The following is a 23,282-nucleotide window of genomic DNA, read 5'->3' as shown; positions in this document are numbered from 1 at the left end:
CAAGCTTACGTCGTAAAAAGAGGAAACAACAACGCAAAAGACTGGTAACGAAGTGCGTGGAGAGGCGTTTCGAAACCTTGGGCAATCCTGTTACTGTTACTGCGGAGCATGTAATAAAAATGTCATACAGACAACGAACAGATACACGGGCGAATAATCTATAATAAATTGCTCCGCAAGAGTGGGATCCACAATTTGGAACTGGATCGATTTCCGGAATTTCGAAAGAACTCTTGTGTTTGTGTGTGTGCGTGTTTGTGTGTGCGTGTGTTCTTTTTTTTTTTTTTTTTAATGCCGCAGGGTATTGTGTTTTGTTGCGAGATTCTCAAAGAGACCAGACTTCGGGGACGCATCAAAATCGGAGTCCCGGCGCAATCTAATCCTGATCAAAGGAAAGCAAAATATCCGGCGACTGCGTCGCAACGGTCATGAAATCTCATCTGGATAATGCAGCTCCGATTACTTTCTTTTTTTTTCTTTTTGTTTTCCCACATACAGAGTTTTTTGTTCAACATATACGAATAGATACATAAGTAACACGCTAATCAAATATTGCATTTGTCGATAAATAGAAAAAACTGTATCGAGAAACTGGATTTCAGTCGACTTAAAAGGGAACAGTGTGGGCTTTGTTAGTTGTCACCATAATACACGCCTTTCACAAGCCCATCAGCCACTTGACCAACTTTCTGGTACATTCCGCTGAATAAAAGCTTTCGAGTAAATAAAAACATTGTAATTTATCTGCGTTCTATGATACCCAGACAATTACAGTTCTGGGGAACAATACGATCTTTCGTCAAGTAAATCAGAAATTAATAATTTTAAAGCGAAAGCATTAACTGTCCCACTGAGCCAACCGGCGTTATCAGCGTTGAAGCTGCGAAAAAACGGCACCTAAGTTCCCCTGTCCCATGGAGCAAAGCCGGCGTTGCCTGTAGCAACGAATGAAGGACTGAATACCGGTTGGCTGTCCCGCGTCATAGTTCCAAGGAACGCCACCCCACAGAGAAGCCCTCTCCATGGCGCTGCGGCCCGCCTGGTGGCTGCCTGGCGGTAAAAGGGATAGGGTGGCGCGGGCACTGCCGCCCATCTCTTCCCCCTCTCCGGTCACGTGTCAGGCTCGCCCGGAGGCCAAAACCTCCCAGAAATAAGGCCGTAGCGCTCCGAGTGGTTACGTCACAATGTCGGAGGAAGGAAGGCCATGGCGCAACTATCTGAGAAAATTTATGCTATCGACACATATCGACGTGAAAAAGATGTTTCTTCTCAAGCGGCGCGGTGGTGTTCGTGCGCGTTTATTCGACATTAATATGTGTTTTAAAAACGCAGTCTCGTACAATTTATAATATATATAATATAAACGTAATATACAACGCGTTACCAAAGTTGAAAGTACCAAATTTATATTTATGATTATCCCCGTAACCGCGGGACTACGTGATGCACGCGATAGCATCACATGCGCGTCTTGCCATTTTGTCGAAATATTTCTGTATAAAATATGCATTCCTACAGCAATAATTGTGTGACTCAATATTTTCTAGTTAAAACAATCACATTTTTCTATAGACGTATTCTACGCATACCTCGTGCCATTTCGCATCGAATATGTAATAAAGTGTTTCTTAGACCCGTTGCTCTGTGCAGCTTCCATTTTAACTAATAAGACACGCGTATGTGACGAAAAGCGCGTCACGACGGTCGATCCACGCGCGTTGCCTTCGCTTCGACGCGCGCCCCCGATGGCCTTCCTTTGCAACGTCACGAGAAGAACGCTACGGCCTTATTTCTATGAGGTGTTGCCGAGGCCCGGAGGGTGGGGGGAGGAGGGGGGAGGGGGCGGGAAATTCCCGCTCCTCACGTGTTCTACGCTGAGCAGAAGCGGGACGCGCTGACCGCTGCCCTCATCCGCGGAGGAGCGGGCGCGCTGCCCACTGTCCTCCGCGCCGCGGACAGTTGGGCGCGCTGCTTGTAGGATTGTAGGAATGCATTGCGTGTAGGAATGCTTCCGCATTCCTACACGTGAGCAGTTTTTCTTTTCCTCCTGTAATTGTAGAGGCTTATAATAAAAACTATACGCCTCCAAAAGTTTCATTCCTGCTTATTGATATTCGATGTGTGTCAGCTAAAATATTCCCGGGGAGCATTGCGATGCTTACTGCTCGGTTGAAATTCTAATTTTCGTTCATGCGCCGAGGTGTTGATGTCCCGGGAAGTTGGGGATGACATTGGCGGTCGCCATTTCTTCACCGCAATGATTCGATTCGAGTCCTCAACGAACGCTGACGCCGCACTTGTTTTCAATACGAGCTGAGCCGAGGTCAGGCCGAGCGCTGACGCAACTCCCCCTCCAGTACACGCTCGCGGTAGATAATGGCAGACACGAACAATTTACGCAGCAGCTACCAGATGGCGCTCACTTTTGAAAATGACCAATTGGTTGCTAGGTTTTATTCGGGTTCCGTGTTTTCGAAGTATATATATTTTTTAATTCCAGTTTTTTCTTGTGTGTGCATGTGTGCGTGCGTGTATGTGTGTATGTGTGTTTGTGTGTGTTTGTGTGTGCGGGGGTGGTGGGTGTTGGGAAGTCTTATAGATTTGGTTTTTTCAATGTCAATGTCTGGGGTCGGACAAAAAAATGCATGTCATTCAAAACCTGTGTTGAGCAAAAGAAAAGAATAAGAGGAAAATGTATTTTTTTAAAAAGTCGATGGAACATGACTGTGACAGTCAGGAAAGCCAGCACCGCCTTTCCTGCCAGAACAAGGGACCGCCAGGTCGCGGTAAAAGAGTGAGGAAGAGCTGCAGACTAGGCGAGACTATTTTGAAGGCGGTGCCATTCCGGAATCCTACGGGCCGTACCAGGAACCAGCTCTCTTCTTGCGTTTTGCTGGAGAAGCGTGAAAAAAAAAAAAAAAAGAAGACCCGACTATTTTTTTAGTTTTTCTCTCCGGCTCGCCCTCTCTTCTAGCGGGAGCAGTAACACGTAGGAGGATGCGCTGATCGATTGGGAAAGGAAAGAAATTCGTTAGTGAAAAAGGATGACGGAAGAACATTTTGTTTTAACAAACAGGAAATGTAGAAAGTTTTTGGAAAGTGCCCGCGGATTCGCGAGGGTGCCACCGTTTTCCTACCTTGTTCCTGTCATGTTCTGTCGTTCCCTCACTCTTTGTTTCGGCAATCGGATCTGGTGAGGCAAAGCGCAGCTTCCCCCCCCCCCCCCCCCCAACCCGCCCCAAATTGGCGATTTTCGCCACGTGTTTTTGAACCTACTTTTTCAGCTTCACCTTCAGGCCTCCAGGCGCAGCGAATATCCTATTTGCTCGAGAAAGCTGATGAACAAACCTGGCGCTACGGCTTTCTGTTTTAGCCGCTAGGTGCCGTCGATCTCGCAGAAGTCACAGTGTCGGTTATCATTCCAAGAATTCGGGTCATGCCACTGCTATACTTTTAACCTTCACTGTCTATAGGGGGCACTGGTCTTTATCAGAATGGCTGTAACCTGGATGATCGTCGAAGGGCAGCAGTACGAGGTTGGTTCTGTGGTGCGTAAGCAGTCTTGTGCACGATACTAAAAAAAAGGTAATCGATGTCAACTACAATTTCTCTTGGTTAAAAAGTATTCAATTAGATTACTTTAACATACAGTAATTGGCCGTTACTTCAAAAAGTAAAAGTTACTTTTCCAATTACTTCAGATTTCTGAAACAACTGATTTTCTTACCGATTTTTCACTTGTCTTTCGTACTGTTCATTATTGAATTAAAATCCCCGAAATATAAGCTGCTTATTGTCGTAATTCACCAAATGTCGTGTATTATCTTCCTTTCGGAGACTCGGTTTGAGGATTTATTGGTAGGAAACCTATAGAAACAAAAGGCGCCATTTGAAAGAGTAGGCAAAAATAGTAATGGCTGCGAGTAATTTTGTTACTTTCAAAAGTTATCCAACTACTCTCGTGATTATTTCCTAATAAATGTAATCATATGCCTACAAGATTACTCCAAAAAGTAACGGCGTACAAGTATGTTTATTTCTAGTTATGAGAACCGTACAAGTATGCGCGTAAGTAATTCTAATCTTCCGAAATACAAGCAGAGTGTTGTCCACTCTGCGCCATTTGCACCAAACTGAGCCTAAGTGCTTCCCCTGCTCTACCCTGCTACGTATCACCAAAATCTGAGGGATTTGTTCCACTGTTGCACTACAACCTCCATTTCACTTCAATAATTTAAAAAAAGGAAATATATTTATATCTATATTAGCTCAGGCCCCCTACCCAGACGGTTTCTTTACGAAGTTTTCTAAATTTCGATTATCGCCTCAAAAAATGTACTATTCGATTAGACCTGGTATGAAACACTTACTGTACTCTGAAGTTTCGTATATTTCTCGCGTCCGCGGTCTGTCCTGGAGAGTTAGCTAGTTTTGTGAGTCCGCTTCTCCCTGCAAACGGGTGTAGCGCAGGGAAGAGACAACCGCAAAATAGGCGCCTAGATTTTGCGTTTCTCGCTTTGTCGCGGCGCACTCGCGTGATAAGAAGAAATCACTTCTCCAGAGGAAGACGTTGCGCACAATTTAGAAATAAAGCTTAGGTTGTCTATATGATGGATATATAGTTTTCGATATCTCTGGGAAATTTTGTTTATTCAATATTTAGCGAGGATAATTTGGTATTGCAAGAATTTTTATATGGACTCTCCTGTAGGTTTATTTCCTGTGCCAACTCTTTTGTTAGCGATCCCTTTTATGACGATGGGTGGAACGAAGCTAGAAGAAGCAGCGGATAGAAGCTTGGGAAGAACCTGAGCGAGTTCGGCGGGATTGTTTTTAAGATGATGACGCAGTTAATGCAAAGGTGCAAGCGAGCTGGACTAGAATGACAATAATAATCCCTGGAGACGGGGAACAAAAGGGACAAAAGACAAACATAAATCTCCAAAGACAGCTAAGTGACTGGTGCGCTACCGAAAAAATCCGCCTGGTCCAGCTATAGAACCAGACACCTAGATCTCCACTGAGGTTTGTGGTTCGATAACCGGACCAGGCGGGTTTTTTCGGTAGCGCACCAGTCACTTAGCTGTCTTTGGAGATTTATGTTTGACCTTTGCCCCCCTTCGTCATTGATTTTAAGAAGGCATATTATTTATTGTTGATATGACGAATGTTTATATGAAGTTACGCCTAAAAATTGTACTTTACGTTCATACTAAAAGGACAAAAGCTTCGCTTTTTATGTAAATTAAGAATTTCAGCTTTATTACAGCCCAGACTTGTGCCTATCTCAAATACTCTACTTAAGATACTGTATTTCAAATACTTTTTGAAGTATCTTGGTATCTTGCAAATACCTTTGATCGAAAGTACTTGATACTCTCTTTTAATTACATTTCTGAGTATGTTGTACTCATTATCTTAAGTGCATTTTTGACATTCCGACATTTTCCGAGTTTTTCGGTATGAAGTGGCGTGGGCATGGCACGGGCAAACGTGAACATTCTTTCGAGCAACCAAATCCTGTTGCTAGCTCCAATAAGCTACGGTGACTTTGATTGAGCTCGTGAAAGCATCGCTTTTTTTGCCGACTGTGACTTATATTTCAGCCCAAAGTTCGAACAACGAAGGTTTTCCCCTCGCCTTCCCAGAGGCGCCTTTTGTTTCCATAGTTTCCCCCTAAAAATCCTCAAACAAAAGGTGTGGTTTTACGGAACTAAAGATGCCACCCTGGGGCGCAACGCAGACCGGTAAATGACCTACGACAACAATGCGGACTTGACTGCCAAGAAAATAACAAATAAAGAAAAATAAACACAAAAAAATAAGATTCTTTTTTTGTATATTTGACCTCGCTAGGGCAAAACGTTGAGGTTTTCTTCTGTTTCTTTTCTTTTTGTGGTCAGTCTGTCACCTATTGCTCTCGCGAACACTGTCTGTAAACGAACATTGATAAGCAGAGAACAGAACAGGAAACGAACTACGAGCTGGATGACCTCTCAAAATGCCAACAAAGTGTCCCCCAACGCTTATTTATTTCTTTATTTTATTTATTTGGTACCTACATCGCCCGGTGGGCATTACAGTAAAGGGGGGGGGGGGGGGACGAACGAAATTTACAAAGCGAACGTACAGCAGAACAACAACAACAAATAACAAGACAAGCAGGAGAAACATGCCAATATATACTGCAATAATATGAGAAAATGAATAACAGCGAAATAACCAAGTCAAACAGGAGAAACATGCCAGTATATGCAGCAATAATATCAGAAAAATGATTAAGAGCATAGAGAAGTCACACGAAAAATCACCGAACCGACTACAATAACATAATTTCATAAAAAAATGATTGTACATTAGGAAGCTCTACCAGTGAGTCGGGCAGCAAGTTCGAGTCATTAACTGTCCGCGGAAAAAAATAATATTTTAGAATGTTGGTTCGTGTGCGAAATTCTCGGATATTTTTTGATTACCAGTTCTAAGAGAAACGTAATGAGGTTTCAATAGGTATCTCGAGTTATCTATACCGATGTTACCGTGATAAAGATTATACATAAACTTGAGACGGAGGCGCGTTTCGTTTTAGTTGTAAAGGTTTTCATCCGAGTTGGAGCTTCAATTGAGAGACACTATCATGAAAATTATAGTTATTTAGCACATATCTTGCGGCCTAATTCTGAATTCTTTCGATTTGATTTATACTTGTTTGCGTATGGGCGTCCCAAAGAGAACAAGCGTAGTCCAGTATGGGGAGGACGTAATATAAGTAGAGGGTTTCTTCCAAATGAACCGACACTTATCTGAAATTGCGACGTAAAAACTGGAGCATGCCGCTGGCCTTAGAACATAATAAGTTCACATGATTATTCCATCTTAAATCAGCGGTTAGGCGTACCCCGAGATATACTGCCTCAGCGCTAACTTGCAAAGGAAGATTGTTTAGTTTAAAAGCGGCAGGTACAATTTCCCGTTTTCTAGTGAATCGAACGTGAACACATTTGGATACATTAAGGAACATTTTCCACTTGTAACACCACTCTGTGATCTTATTTAAATCACCCTGTAGGGCCTGGACGTCGTAGTCATCGGTCACTTCTCTGTATAAAACGCAATCGTCAGCATATCACCTTATATTCGATGAAATTGCGCGCGTGATATGATTAATGAAAACAAGAAAAAGTAGGGGGCCTAAAACAGAGCCCTGTGGTACACCTGACATTTCATCTACATATGATGAATGAAATCCATTCACAATGTCGCGCTGTTTCCTAGCATTAAGATAACTTGCTATCCATTGCAAAACTTTTACATCGATGTTTAGGCTATGTAATTTATGAATCAAGAGCGAGTGATTAGCCACGTCAAAAGCTTTCCTGAAATCTAGAAAAATACAATCAGTTTGGCAGCATCTATCAAATGCACAAGCAAGGTCCTGATAAAATTCTACGAGCTGAGTGTTACATGATAACCCTGTGCGGAAACCGTGTTGAGCCGAGGAAGAGAAATTGTTTATATTTAAATCACTAATAAGGTTAGAATAAATTATATGTTCCATTATCTTACAACATTCACTCGTTGGGGAAATTGGCCTATAGTTTTCAACACTATTTTTTTTACCGTTCTTGAGTATTGGGACTACATTACCAAACTTCCAATCATCAGGTAGACGTCCACTCTCTAGCGACTTTGTAAATATTATTAATAAGTATGATGCTATAATATCGGCGCAAGATTCCAATACGATCTTTGGAATTCCATTCGGCTCAGGTGCTTTTCCTAGTTTTATATTGCCTAGTAATTTTCTTATGCCATTGTGATCGAACGCGAGTTCGTTCATTTTACCGCTAACTTTGTCAACCGTCGGCGGTAGTGATGAAGGTGCGAAAGTTGAAAGCACAGACTTGAAGTATTTATTGAAAGCGGCTGCCTTGACGCTATCGTCTGTCACAATATTACCATCAACCGGAAGAGAGGGGACACCAGCCACATCCTTTCGTCTGATTTTACATACTTCCAAAGTTATTTAGGACAGTCCTTAAGCTTGCTATCACGTGAGAGAAAATATTCTGATTCATTTGTTTATTTTTACTTTGAGATCTTTTTGACGCTTTTTAAGCTGGCCCAATATCAGTGAATCGTTACTTTTTATATCGTGCAAAACACGTTTATTTTTATTTGTTGATCGTCTGATTTTTGAATTCATCCATGGCTTATCTTGTTTGGGCTTCGCGTTGACCATCTTTGTTGGAACATAAATGTCTACTAATTCTTGTATTTTATTTTTAAAGATGTTCCATAAGGTATTCATATCCATGACACACTGTACACCTCAAAATCAGACAAAAAATACATAAGGTCAAAACCTAAACTATCATAATTCCCTCGATTGAACATGTACCTTTTTGGGTGGGTTTCTATATCTAGGCACATTCAAACATTTCATAGTCGCTACTACTGCCTCATTATCACTTATTCCTCGAACTAATGAAGCGGAGGTGATCGATGGAAACCTATTAAAAAGAATAATATCCAAAACACTTGCACGACTAACGTCAAGTCTTGTGGGTTCAGTGACAAACTGATACAAATGAAATGTATTAATAATGTCCGAAAATGTTGCGTAGAGCGAGGATGAATTTTGAATCACGGGGCAGTTACCTAGCCAAGTAACATCTGGTAGATTAAAATCACCACCCAGGACTACATGACCTGGCGCAACAACAGAAAGTGCGTTACACAATGAAACAAGCGGTTGAGCAGTGCTCGATGGCGGCCTCGGGAGAGAAAAACCTTACACCACACCATTTCACAGGTTACGCCGGTAATATTTACAGGAATGCTGTGTAGGCTCTGATGAACGAGCCAAAATAAACCGCCACCGTGATTATCTCTGTCATTACTATTGACAACACAGTTCGGAGGGAAAACTTCAGTGTTAAGAACAGGCGGGTCCAGCCATAACTCAATTCCGATCACAACGTGATCGGAACTGAGTCATGGCTGGACCCGTCTAGCTAGGTCATCTTATTTATTTCGAATGCTTCGGCGGTTTACTATAAGGAATGTAATATTATCGACCGTCGTAGACGATGTTGCAGAAGCAGTTTGTAATTGCTAGCGATTACATTCCACGACGGTTTGGAAATCCGTATCATAAACGTACGAATTTCGTCCGATCGAGAGTTTATTAAATCGAAGCTTGAAAGGAAGGTTCTTCATTTTGGCAAAATTGAATAGTTTGTGACATCTAGCGATGTCACTTGAGTGCCTTTCTAAACGCAACCTATTTGAAGAAGGTGAGACCACTGCTGTGGCTATTATCTGGGTTCTCTTTGTTATCCAGTCACTCATATACGTGTCCCAAGTTCGTTTATAGTGAACTCCCCATATAGGGAATATGGATTGCAGTTAAACGATACGTCTAAGGTGCGCCGCAGGACGTGATAATCATGGATGTCACCATGGGCGAGGCGCTGTGACCCGTTTGTCACCCCCACACTTCGGTGTTTACCCAAAGGAAGGCCTGTGCACATGCCCACAGACCTTGTGAGCATGTGCATGTCATCATTTTTTTAATAGAGCGCGGGGCACAGTGTAACGTAAAAATACCAAAAATAAGCTTAACGTCACTTCAAAAATGAAGTGGCGTTAAGTGCCGGATTTCTCCCGAAGCAGTCGTCGCAGGATGCGAGCTTGACCCCCTTGGGCTTTTGTGCTGAGCTGGACACCGTGCATGCTGCATTGTTCATCCAGGCCAGAGTGGTAACAAAAGGGCCCCTCCTCCCCGTCACCGGAGAACACGAACTCCAGCCGGACGCTGACACCGTGTTCGGTTAAGTCAGTCGAGCGCTGAGTCATTGTATTTGTTATCCCCATCCATGTAGTTCTAAAGTTAATTACTTGGAGCGCCACGGTCTGATCTCCTCCTCAATAGATAAAGCAACCTCTTTCTTGTTGTCCCAGAAATGCTTTGTTACATCTATCAGTCCCTAGCCACGCGCGTTGCCCAGCAAACGCGTTGCCGAATGCTTACCGCGCCTGGCTCTCGCGCAAAGGCTCCGGGTTCGATACCAGGGAGCGGACTCCTCTTTCGTTCATTCTTTCAACTTGACATTCTCGTAAGTTCAAGAACCTTGTCGTCTGTTCGAGTTGCGAATGTTCTACTCGCCGAACTTTCTACGCCGAATGTTTCAGAAACCCGCGCGGGTACAGAAGGTGCTCCGAGTGGCGGTCCGGGCTCCGGAGTCAGTCTCGCCCCAGCGCTCGATCCTGCTGTTTCGCCGACATCCAGGCCTGCGACGCTATACCCCCTGGGCAGTGTACCTAGGGCGCGCCACCGTCGGTTGATCGCCAGCGCCACCGTGGCTAAATGCCGTATTACTGAGAAGGCTTAAATCGGCGACACGGCCGGTATCACGTGAAAGATGCCACCCGTTATTTTATTTTGCGGATTCAAACCAATTCAAGATATCGGCAACTTTTATCGCGACCAGGCATTAGAAAAGGGGAAGAGGTTGTTCCAGAACAACCACGTGTATGGCGTGCGGGAAGAGAACGGCACGGACATCGCGGCCAAGTGCCATTCCCAGCAGGGAAAACACGTGTACGACATAACACTCCAGGTGAGTGCAAGCAATGAGGAGTAGATATATTATCGAGATTTACATGGACAAAAGGGTGATTTATTAATGTTTTCCTTGCACAGCTAATCCAAGACTCGCGAAAGGTCGTCGCCGGGTCCTGCACTTGCCGGTACGGTGTCCTCGGCGAGTGCAAGCACAGCGCCGCTGTAGTGCACTACATCAACACGCACGAGGTCAGCGCTTGCACTAGCGTGCCCCAAGCGTGGGGCAAGCCTTCAAAGAGGCCGAAATTAAGCGACAAGGCGTCGATCGGGGACCTTTTTGGAGGTAGGTGTGCAGCCATATCGGTTCACGAGCATGCTGCAGCACCGTTATGTGGCGTTGACGTTCACGAGTCGCAAAAGCTAGTGTCAAGTCGTACACGTTATCGTGCAAGTTACTGCTGGGTTGGCGATTGGGCCGCGCCTAACGGAATACCAGACACCAGCGATACAATGTATCCACGGAGCACTGTTTTGAGCTTATGCACATGTTTTATTTTGGGTGCTGTTCAACAGAAAAAAATAAAAGTATTGCACAGGATCCGAGTATCTAGCCTAGTCCCGCACGTCACGGAGAATTACAGCCTCCTTGTTAAGCATAACTATCAATATCATTGGTTTTACTTTTAGATTATACCTGTGAAGTGACTCCCGAGTTAGATATATGTAAAAATTACAGTGCACAACAGACAAGGAGAGAAACGAAACATAGGTGTTGTGTGTCAAGTTTCTTGTGTGCTGCACTTTTCACTATGTCGTCTTAGCAACTAGCCCTACCTAGCACCCTTCTGCAAGCTAAACAGCTATGATGGTTTCCAAGCATGGGCAAGCAAACATCAACTATTACCCCAAATTGATTAATATCTTGCTGACGCAAACTGCAATTTTCCCCCAAACCCTGCATGCAATCTGGACGTATTAACCTTTTTTTTTTAATTATCTACAACCTTGTATTTATGAGTTGTTAATGGCGTGCAATGTTAATTTCACAGGCAACCGAAGCAACTTCGTAGGAAAACAAGAGCCACGAGAGGTGCTGCCACGCTACATCATTGACCATTTCCCAGACATTGACACCCCATTTACGGACATTCTGCGATTGACAGGACAGAATCAAGTAGAGCTGGAGTGTGCCCAGCTCTTAGAAGACATTGTAAATGATGCGGTCACCATTGTGAGGAAGTCTGAAGTGGAAGTGGTGCTGCAACATCTAACGCATCAGGCTTCGGACGGAGAGGCACTGAAGTACCGTCAAGATCAACTCACAGACCCCGAGAAAGCATTCTTTCAAAAAAGAGTGGCTTCTCGTGATGTACTCGGAATCTGCATGGCAACGATGGCACAGTCCAAGTGTGCACAGTGAGATCTTTTACCTCCTCAGAGGTCAGGGTGCATGTTGGCACCTATCTGGGGTGCTTTCGAGAGGCCCAGCTTTGTAGTGAGGTTTCATGCGAAACTGTACTCTTGAAGTGGTGAAACCGCAGTATTGATAATGCAATTTCAAAAGGTCTGAAGGATCTGCTTTTTCCACTAGCAAATTATTGCCCAAAATCTGCACTGTCTGTTTGCTTTGGAGTTTTTTGTTTTTTTTCCTCGACTTTCTTGCCTTGGCCTGCATGTGCCTGGTGCTGAAGATTACTCTATTAACACTACTTTTCAGAATAGCTGTAAACTCCGTTCCTCAGATTAAATTCATGTTCTCGATACCAACAGGTGGTACCAAGAGCGCAAGGTGCGGATTTCGAGCACAATGGCACATACCATCCTCCGGACCAGGAAGACTCCACAGGATCTTGTTGCGAGCTTGATGAACACCACAAGCTTTTCAAGCGACGCAACGACTTATGGTATTATTTAGGCTTTGAGTGTTCACAATATATGCTAATACCAATTTCAATTACACAGGCTTGCAGACTGAACCAAAAGCACGGCGACGGTTCGAAGAAAAGTTTGGAGCACATATCGTGGAGGTGCGTTATTCAAATACCCTAAATAAATTTTTAGTTGCGGTGAAACCGGTCCACAATTCAAAAGATGACAAGACTAATGTTTGACACACCCACACATTAGTGCATTGCATTGTTTTCTTATCATAGAAACCAGTATTGCCCTCCACATACACATTCTAAAACACACAAAGTTCTCACTGCATCTTCTCAGTTGCAGGCACTATGTTGCCAAGGCGAACATAGTGCTTGCAGCATTTTCAAAGCTACTTGCACGAGTGCTTGGCATTGCTTGGCAACTCCTTTGCATGTGAGAATGAGACAAGGCTAAGTGAGGTGCTCGCACAACGGTGCGACCCTAAAGCAATGTGGAAACTAATTGCTTCGACAGTATCCCCCAGAAGAATTCACGCCGAGTGCAGTGGTTGAAGTGGACAGGTGTAGCCATGTTACGAAATGGTGTGCTAGGAGGTCTACTTTCCACAGCATTATTTCACTTTCATTTCAGGTGGGCCTGCTTGTGCATCAAGAGAGGTCTTGGCTTTGCGGCAGTGCTGACGGAGTGTTTCAGCAAGATGGAGAAACAGTCCTTCTGGAAATCAAGTGCCCTAGCTCGATAAAAGGGCAACCGGTCGTTGACGCCAATAAGAGGAAGACATTCACCAGCTGCCTGGTGTACATTAATGACAAGTTGTGCCTGAAACCATCGCACAACTACTACACACAAGTGCAAGTGTTGATGTTTGTGCTGGATTTACAATCTTGTTATTTTTATGTTTACACATGTGATGAGCATGATGCCACTGTGCTCGTTCCCAGGAATGACAAGTTTTTGAACAATGAGATCCCTTCTCTGGAATGGTTTTATTTCAGCTGGTACCTGCCAGCCCTTGCGCAAAAGTACCAGATCTAAGCACATCAGTAAGAGTGACAAAAAATAAAGTACTGCATTCAATTCACTGCAGACAGCATGAGTTGCAACAGTGTTCCATGCTTCTTTTGCATACTTGCCAGTTTTTTTAGGAATTGGTGGTTTAAAACAAGGCTGAAATGTGAAGCAGAGTGCACAAAATATAATCCTACAATCGAAATGTTTACTTCTGCACTGAGGTGTGTGATTTTCATTTGCCGCTGCTTCGTTCTCAATGACAAACACAATGGTACTCATAAAACTTGCTCGGATTTCACACTTTCATTATACAATAGAACCCCAAGGACATGGAAAATACACTCAAAGCTATCAACCATCTTTACATCTAATAAAAAAGCTACAAACATCTTTTACAACAGGAGATGACCTACATACAGGAACGCTTAAAGGGAAGATGGGGCACTTTTATGTTCGAAAAAAAAAAAAAAAACGCTTGAATTGTGTTCATTTGGCTTTTAGAATAAGAGATATCACAATTATATTTCAATGCGATGCGCCCGAGAGCCATACAAGCAATTTCTAAATAGGGCTGAAGCCCCGCCTCCCTAGCCTTGGGCAGCCAAAAGATCCGTCGATGACGTCACATAGAGCGATTGTCTTTGGCCTTTTCCCCCCGTTTAACAATACTTGCGCACCAAATGGTTTGGGTTTACGGGGTAAAAATACACTAGAATTCACTTCTAACTAATTTTTTTTCAAGAAGCTCCATAACTTCCCTTTAAAGGGGCCCTGCAATCATATTTCAGCGTCTACCTTTTTTGCAGTTTCCACGTCTTTCGGGGTTCGGGCAAGCCAGCGGGCACGGAGAGAGTAACTAAATATCAGTGCATCATATTTTAACCGGACGACGCAGAAACCTCCCGCGGTACCGAAAGCGCGCGACATGCGACGTCTTAGGTCCTGGGCTTACTACTGGTCAGAGCCGCTAAAAGCTTCTTTTTAGTCGAAATACAAAATATAAGTGGCGCGAACCATTTCAATTATTCATAAAAGTAGTTTTTGTTCAGTATTTTAGAGCACGAAAGAAACAAATGCAGTTTATAAAGTACGGAAACAAGAAATGACCCGTCGACATAGTGGGATCGGGCGCCGACACGGAAAGGTCCCGGATGTACGCGGCGGCGCTGCAGTCGTTTACAGACTGGAGAATCCTACCGGCTCTGAGCGTTCCAAAGGCCTTCGGCGAGCAGCTGTGTTTTGCGGTTTGGTCGTTTCGCGGTATGCCAGCGCGGAGTGGCTCCCATTCTGAACTGATCTTTACCCTGTGTTTGCCGTTGTTTGTGGCCAATGAAGTGTCATGCCGAAATAGTGTTTAATCGCGCAGCAAATGCAAGGAGAGCCGCTCTGGCTGCCCGCGGCATACAGCCTATCCAGAACATGATTTAGTGGCGCCCTCTCGCGCCGGTGACACAAAGTGCAGCAGTCGTGAGCGCTCGCGATAAGCCCACTACCCCTCCTCTAGTTCACGGCCGCTCAAGCAACCAAGGACGTCACGAGGGAGGTTATTTTTTGCTTGTTTTTGTAATTCTAATTTGCCTATAACTTCTAAAATAAAGCGAATTTCGAGAAAATAAAAGTTTCACTAAGTCACTACGTCCAGTGCGATCAGGTTCGGTGCAAACTAAAACCAGTAAAAAAGTCCTTGCAGGGCCCCTTCAAAACAGTCACTGGCAGAGAACTCGTCTGCGAATAAAGAGCCTACCAACGAGCTTGAGTAAACTGACAGCGGTAAACCATAGGCCAAAAATGGCACCCCCCCCCCCCCCCCCCCCGGTTGCCGCCATCCTGACCCTTTGCCACATTAGTGATCACGTGACTTTAAGATGGCTGCGCCCATAGGTGCACCAGATCAGATTGGCCAGATTACAATAAGCAGGGCCGCAGTCCAAAATTCACTTGATCTCGCTCTAGGGTAAATGTTCTGTACCTTGGCGTTCGAAAACCTACCCGCGTCCAGTTGCTCTATCAGTCTTGTCACGTGACATGACCCACCGGAATAATGCGGATCCATTCAAGTAAGATTCGAACGCAGCCTCAGAGGTCCCCTCTGCTTACCGTGATCTGGCCAATCTGACCTGGCCCACCTCTGGGCGCAGCCATCTTAGTTTCACGTGATCACTAATGTGGCAATTGGGTAAGATGGCGGCAACCAGGGGGGGGGGGGGGGGGGTGCCATTTCCATTGTAGGCCCTGGGTTGCGGTTTACCGCTCTAAGTGATACTCAAGCTCGTTGGAGCCTACGCTGGTACCCAGGAAGAGTCGACCCCCATACGAGAAATTGGAGCCACATACCAAGCCTTGCCATTCGTCTGAATGGGCCTACACATACTGCCGCTTATTCCTGTGGCTTGATGATGGCAGGTTGCAAATTTGCCAGCACACAGCACATGTGGAAAACATCATCCATCAGGGGGATCAGAGTAATGGGCACCGTTGTCCTGAGGATATTGTATATCTTAATTCGCTGTATCATACGCTCCACGTGAATTCGGACCTGGGCAATGTCATAAGTGTCGCGCACTTCTTGCTCACTAAACTGTCCATTCCCCGATAAAAAAGGTGGCATCACGAGCACCGCATCGGTGTCTGCCAGACCTGCCCTGATGCCCGGAAAACCTTTGTCAGCCAGAATTACGTCTCCCGGCTGCACAATGTTTAAGAACCTGCAGAGTCCACCGTAACATGGATGTCGGAGCATCGGCCTCCGTATGCCTTCGAACGGAAACAAATAGCCCCATTAGGGGTTACAGCGACCAGAAACTTGAGAGTGTAGCCACTCTTGTAGCTCGAGTACAGCACGCGCTGCTGGCCAACACTACTTGGCTCCTCTGTTCTTACTTCGGTGCAATCAATGATCATTTTGCATTCAGGGTAGTTGACTTTAAAACACTCTGGCAACGTAGCTCGAATAATGCTAGAGGGAGGCCGAAAAATCCACCTCGCTGTCGCAGCAGTCAACGTTGTCAGCACAGCTCGGAAGTGGCGCGATGCTGTAGTTCTATCGACACTAAAAATCACACCAAGAGCAGTGTAGCTCAACCCGAGCTTCATTTTCATGAGAAAGAGGAGCAGCCGGTTCCCCAGCGTTACATCACAGCTCCGCTCGGTGACAAGGGGCAACATGCTCAAAAACAAAGCAAATACACTCATGCTTACATTGCAAATGCCTTGTAATGCATCCTCCGAATGTCGGATGCTCTCGTAACCTCCGAAGAAACTGGTCCTCTCGCTTGGACCTGAATACTTTGAAGACAACTCTGGCTGGTGCTGTGTCCCAAAGTCGCAGACCTCGCGATGTGTGATCTGTGTGCAACCAGCGCCGCCTTCGAGGGAGCACGTGAAGACTGTGAAGCCTCGACTGCAAGTACCGAGTTCATCGGTCTGGATCTCCTGAAAAAGCATTTCCCATCTTGAACATTCAGCGAGGCCAGCCATGAAACATGAATTTGTTGGAGTGCTGAAAGACCGCGGCTCTAAGGGAGTTAAGGCACTGGATGCACTGCAGCGTGCCTCACAATCCCCAGTCTCATTTCTATCAGCCAAAGAATTAGCCTTTCGGTGATTGACAATGTGTAGCTGTAACTATACTCCGTTTCACCTTCCGTCCGAGCACAGCGGACGCTAGGAGCCACCCCAGCCAATGCGGCGTTGAGGGAGTGTCATGCGACCTTGAGCTCCCGGTGTGGCCCCGCCCCACCGGCAGGTCACGCGACTTTCTCCCGGCGCTGGATCGGCTGGGATGGCTCGTGGCGTCCACTGCGCTCGGACTGAAGGTGAAACGGAGTATAGCATTGCAGATTTCCTGACCCCAACTGGCAACTGTACAGGTCAGTCAGCACATATTTTTTCATTATCCGACTAGCTCGGCTTTTGATATGCATATCTATAGTGAATGACATGTCAACTGGTTTTCTGATACTTTCCAGATTTTCATTTTCAAATTATCACTTCCCAGCAAAGATTCAACAAAAACAACTGGTTTGGTTTTTGGTACGGTTATTGCAAAACTAAGAGATTGATTCCTGTACGGCTTTGTGGAGAGCTGGTTATCTTAGCTCGCGTCACCAGTTTAGCATTCTCCTGATTTATGTATTCCGGTTAGTGTCAAATACCTCACTCAAACCACAGTAAACTTATTTACTTCGTTAATATTGGCCAATTTTATTTCGAGTGATCCATTCGACGACGCAGAAAACAGTGACACTTCCCATGATCACAAAAATCATTCAAGCAAAAGCGAAATAAGTGTTGAAAGCACGAGCCAGTTTTTTTTTAAAAGTGCATGGTGTTCTTTACTTTTTGATTGGCTTACAATCGAGGATATATTTTTATTATTTTTCTACCTTTTGGGATGGGCATAAAATCAATGCCGGCTTAGACTCAAGTAAATACGGTACCAAAATGTAATCAATTTCATAGTACTGCTTTAACTGTAACAGAAATCAAACGGCTAGTTTTTTGGCTTGAGTCTCTGCTTTTCAGCTTCTGATGCACCTTGCTGCAATCAAAAGATGGGGGGGAAAATACATAATAACTACCAACTCACCACTGAACACTTCTCTCGAAGTTCTACAGCTTCACACAGCAGCTCCAACCCCCGTTGTGGGCTTCCACTGGAATCTGAATCATGCTCAGAAGGCACTGGGCTGGTACCACCTGTAGATGGTAGTCCTGAAGATCCTGCAGCTGAGGCACCTGAACATGCTGATCGCTCCTGCCACCTGCAAACAAGTATGCACAATCAAATACATATCTGCTAATCTTGCACTATACACTTCCTATCAGAATATCGAGAATCGCAGGTGTCATGTCATATGTTCAATGTCATAAGAGGACGAAATGAATGTCATGAACTCCCAGTTGGGGCGAAAAGGTTCCATTTCATTGCATGTGCCCGAGCCACACAAGGTACACACTGAGTGCGACATTGTCATCTTTGGTGTGTCACTAGAGCGATTTGAGAAGTGGTTTGCAGAGAAGTTGTTGCCAAACATCAAGGCCAGGAGTGTGATAGTAATGGACAATGCTTCATGTCACTCATAGTAATGGACAATGCTTCATATCACTCTGTCAAACATCGTGCCCCTCCAAGCAGCAACGAGAAATAGGAATGACAATGTGCTGCCGTCTCGTTCTGTATCTACTTTCTTTCGTCAGCTGAAGGACCTGCGACTTAAGAAATAGGAACAACAATGTGTTTGCTGTCGCACTCCGTGTCTACTCTCCCTCGTCTGCCGCAGGACCTGCGACTCGAGAAACAGCCACGACGACGTGGTGCCGTCCCGTTCTGTGTCTACTCTGTCGTCTGCTGAAGGCCTGCGACTCAAGAAATAGGAACAACAATGTGCTGCCGTCCCGTTCTGTATCTACTTTCTTTCGTCAGCTGAAGGACCTGCAACTCAAGAAATAGGAACAACAATGTGCTGCCGTCGCACTCCGTGTCTACTCTCCCTCGTCTGCCGCAGGACCTGCGACTCAAGAAACAGCCACGACGACGTGCTGCCGTCCCGTTCTGTGTCTACTCTGTCGTCTGCTGAAGGGCCTGCGACTCAAGACATAGGAATGACAATGTGCTGCCGCCCCGTTCTGTGTCTACTCTCTGTCGTCTGCTGATGGACCTGCAACTCGAGAAATAGGAATGACAATGTGCTGCCGTCTTGTTCTGTATCTACTTTCCTTCGTCTGCTGATGGACCTGCGACTCGAGAAACAGCCACGACAATGTGCTACCGTCCCGTTCTGTGTCTACTCTATGTCGTCTGCTGAAGGACCTGCAACTCAAGAAATTGGAACGACAATGTGCTGCCATCGCAATCCGTGTCTACACTCCCTCATCTGCTGAAGGACCTGCGAGTCGAGAAAGAGCAACGACAATGTGCTGCCGTCGCACTCCATGTCTACTCTCCCTCATCTGCCGAAGGACCTGCGACTCGAGAAACAGACACGACGTGCTGCCGTCCCATTCTGTGTCATCTGCTGAAGGACGAAAAAACCGAGACGACGACATATTGCCGTCGTTTCTGTTTTTGAATGTCGTGGAAGTAAGACAACACCCGCACCTCTGTGCAGTGAATTCATGAATGTGACATTGACTGTTGTTTTGCCCACCATACTCACCAGATTTGGCACCGTAGAACCTTCATCTGTTTTCTGCACTAAAACAGCAGCCTTTTCACAGTGACCATACCATCGCACTCTTTATGTGAGTAGTGTGAGGACCAAGACAAATAGCAATTTTTTCTCTATGAATTGGATACATTGGAATATGACCGGTAAGTGCATAACGCTCAAGGAGAACTAAGTAGATTTCTCAAGTGCCATCGACCTCGGGCAACTCCTTCGCAGGTAACATTATTACCTCTCAAACAACCCTCGTAAATATAGCTTCCAACAGTATTAACAGTTGTTGAGCAAGTTTTGTCGCTGGGCATACGAGAGAATCAGACACACGACAATCTCTCAGGCAGAATCTCTCTCAAACAATCCCCCGTGCTTTTTTTTTTTTTTCTTTTTTTTACAGGGCGCACAGTCGCACGATCTGCTTAGCTTAGATGAGGAAGTAGAATTTAATATCACTACAGCGAGCGAGCACCCATAAAGATGCCGGCAGACACACAAGCCAGTGCACACATACCACCACACACATAGCGAGCAACAAACCAAAGGTGAATAAAGTCAATATTTACCTGCTGAACCTTCCAAGTTGAGCCTCAGGATCCACAGACTTCTTCCGGTACACTTCTGGGAACAGCGTTGGGTAGTAACCAGGGTGGTTCTCGATATTGCTGAGTTCGTTGTTCAGGAAATGAGTTGAGCATATCCTGGAGCTCTCGTTCGGACTCCAGTTTGAACCGTCATCGCTGAAGTAATGAATGCAAGAATTAGCTTCAAACCCAACTGATATCTAGGAGGCAGCAAGGTATGCAGACTATGCTCATTTAAACTGGTGCTTTGTGTGGTTTTCTAGTTTCCCCGTCCCTATTTAATATAACACCCGAGTCAAATTGGGAATTCAATCGGTAAGGTTGGAATCTCTACTAAACTATATTTTAAAAAGCACTTGGGTTCAGTACACGCAAGAAGGAAGCGTAAAATACCTGGCTGAAAGCTGCTCGAACAAAGATTTCACTGACACGGGCCCGCAACGGTTCGCGAACATTAGAGAATGTGTGGTTCTCTGATCACATTACTGGAGTTGAAACAGGTTCTGGCCTCGCGAAGCAGTTCACCAAGTGAGCTGATCTCCGCAAAATTTTCACGAAACGCAGTTCCAGGAAATGCTCCGCGAAACATTGGCACAACTGTCCTCAAAACGCAGTTCAAACAAAAATAGTCCGCCGAGAAGACGGCATGTCAACAGCATGAACCTGGCTCTAGGAAGTTCGCCGCATCGAACATAAATGATAAAAACGCCGCGCTTCGACCGTCCTCATTGAAATATCAAATCAAAAAGCACACCTAGCAATGCGTCTCGAGCTCTGCGATTAACACGGAGTACTTACTTTACACGCCTTACGGCATTTATCCATCGCTGGCGGCGTGCTTGTTCCCAGGGCCGCGACGGGAACCTGTGGAGCTTGACACCAGCTAGGCCTTCTCGGTTGTGACAGCCCTTCACGCAACAATACCGAACGCTCGATGCCCTTCGACGCTTGGTCTTCTGCGGAGGCATCCGGGATCGCACGCGACAACTGAAGGCGTATCGAAAGCCAGGGAAACCAGACAACTTTTAAATTAACGCCGAGGAAGCGAGTCTCGACCCACACGATCAGGCACAGCTGCCGAAAGAGCCTTCTCAGTGTTGGAAATATTTTGGACCAGGTGGCGCGACGTGTCACACCAAACTTGATTGCCCTGACGGTATACTCTGTTTCACAGTTAGCGCACAACGCTGTGAAAGCTACTGGCGCGAGCATGGGGCTTGGTGTCATTGATCATTTGCACGCGTGCTTGCGCGAACGAAACCATAGACAAAGCCACGCGCTCACGCCAGTAGCTTTGACAGCGTTGCATATTAAGTATGGAACGGAGTAGAGCCACTCGCTTAGAGTATCGGCACTCCGTTCCCCCACATTGCTGTGGGCGCCGCCATTTTGGCTCGTATGCAGAGTAGACGCAACTGCCAATCGTCATGATTCAAAAGTGCAAATTCCTCAGCATTAGATTCGGTGTTAGGAAGGTCATGTAACATTGCTTTGTTCTGTCGCGAACTGCTTAAACATTTGTGGTGGGCGGAAAAGCGCTTCCTGTGATTTCAGATAAAGCCTCAGTTAACTGACAACCATGATTATAAGACACAATATGGCCAAGTGTCGTTACTCTGAAGCGTAGCTTATTTAGTGGCACTAGAACGGAGTATAGGCCCTCTCTATTTTGTTTTGGGCACAAGTTCGCTTCATTAAACTTTTAGTTTCTTCAGTTATTCGCCGCCTCATCATGTCATTTTTGACCATATCCTACTGCTTATAGTTGGCCTGCATAAAATAGCCCTACGAGACTTTTTTTTTTATTTTTCCGTTTTGTGTTGTTGCGTGCTAATAAACCATTCTGGTACCCCACATTTGCGTAGCTGTATGATTGTCGTTGTCACAGACGTCGATACAGATTAGATTACGCAACGCGGAAGTATCTTAAAAAGTAATTGAATTACATTTCTAAGTATTTGTACTCTACTAAGATACTTGACAGTGAAAGTAACTTGAGTAGTATTTTCAATACTTTATGAAGCAGGTATTTAGTAACTTAAATACTTATGTCGAGTATTTTGTCCAACACTGTTACAGCGTCTAGAATTGGAAGAAAACATTAATTTAAGGACCTCGGATTAATTCTAACATTATTTCGGAAGAATTTCGTGTCTGAAATAACCATTAATAGCATTTCGTGCAGTTCTTCATCAGTCATCATCCTGTTACCGTGTCTGGTGCTTCTACATGCAACTACACAGTTATATTAGCGGCGAGATGTTTTGGTGGCGCCCTCCTATGGTTCCCCCTTGTGACGTCATTACCTTGCGAACAACAAGTTCGATGGTGTTTGTAAATAGCATGGTGGAAGCCTGAAATCATTGCGCTCTCAAAGGAACACTGCCAACACCGTCGAAATTAAAGTTCCTTCATTCTTCTTATTTCCGTCGATGGTATACCCTTTCCGACGTCATAGTCAGCTTTTGGGCCAATCGTGAAAGGCCGACCACAGCGACGCTTTCGGTCGCGCACGTCGCCAATATTTGCTTGAGGGAATCAATCTTTCTGTGCAATAGACCCTTTTCGAAATTCAGTGCCATCTAGCGGCTCAAATGGCAGTTTAAATTTTATTGTACTAATGCCGGCAATAAACCGGTAGTCTGCGGTATTTTATCGGGTACTGTCACTTTCGCAGGTCAACGGCAAACGAGAATGTGTGCTTCACTCTACAGTTCTTTCTCAATCTCTATCAGTGTCGATGGCAAAAATGATGCAACCAGTCAGAACAAAACGGCAACCCATATAGACGCCTTGATAAAATTCTATACATCAAGGGGCTTTGAAGTCGATTGCGTGATACAAACAGATTTACCAAGCCCGAGTTAGAGGTGAACGCTTACGCAGCTCTTGCATGCAATTCGTGCTTCGCATCGCGCTAAAGTCTCGAATGTGTAGGCCTCGAATCATCTGCTTAGGATCATCTTCAACTTCTTCTGTCATCAATAAACAAAAGCCCGCCACTAGTATAACATTTGCCATTTTCCAGATGATGTTAGCGATCAAAGTATCCGGACTGAATTTCGAAAAGGGTCCGTT

At 45.1% G+C, this 23,282-nt stretch overlaps 2 protein-coding genes and 1 non-coding gene across 5 annotated transcripts in view; 2 read left to right on the top strand and 1 right to left on the bottom strand.

Annotated features, from left to right (window-relative positions):
• Positions 1-23,282, top strand: part of LOC8041586 (high affinity cAMP-specific and IBMX-insensitive 3',5'-cyclic phosphodiesterase 8B) — a 450,039-nt gene that overhangs the window by 31,538 nt on the left and 395,219 nt on the right. The window lies entirely within an intron of this gene.
• Positions 10,297-13,652, top strand: LOC115310978. 3 transcript variants are annotated; one of them, XM_042288918.1, is made up of 5 exons: positions 10,297-10,910; positions 11,617-11,983; positions 12,338-12,471; positions 12,530-12,594; positions 13,079-13,652. In XM_042288918.1, exons 2-5 carry the CDS (start codon positions 11,952-11,954, stop codon positions 13,481-13,483), a joined length of 636 nt encoding a protein of 211 aa, XP_042144852.1. In that variant the 5' UTR covers positions 10,297-10,910; positions 11,617-11,951; the 3' UTR covers positions 13,484-13,652. The 3 variants fall into 3 exon arrangements, with proteins under 3 accessions (XP_042144852.1, XP_042144851.1, XP_042144850.1); XM_042288917.1 differs by lacking the exon at positions 10,297-10,910 and having other exon boundaries at positions 10,925-11,869; XM_042288916.1 differs by lacking the exon at positions 10,297-10,910 and having other exon boundaries at positions 10,925-11,983.
• On the bottom strand, positions 15,660-21,355 carry LOC115328208. The gene is made up of 4 exons (XR_006077450.1): positions 21,003-21,355; positions 20,187-20,360; positions 18,048-18,222; positions 15,660-16,891 (listed from the first exon to the last, which is right to left on the bottom strand). It is a non-coding gene; the product is annotated as an uncharacterized LOC115328208 (transcript).

This window comes from Ixodes scapularis, unplaced genomic scaffold (genome assembly GCF_016920785.2).
Source record: "Ixodes scapularis isolate PalLabHiFi unplaced genomic scaffold, ASM1692078v2 PGA_scaffold11__112_contigs__length_91849675, whole genome shotgun sequence".
In the NCBI taxonomy this organism is placed as follows: Eukaryota; Metazoa; Arthropoda; class Arachnida; order Ixodida; family Ixodidae; genus Ixodes; species Ixodes scapularis.
The sequence above is the reverse complement of the archived record's forward strand: the minus strand, read 5'-3'. Positions and strand labels throughout refer to the sequence as shown.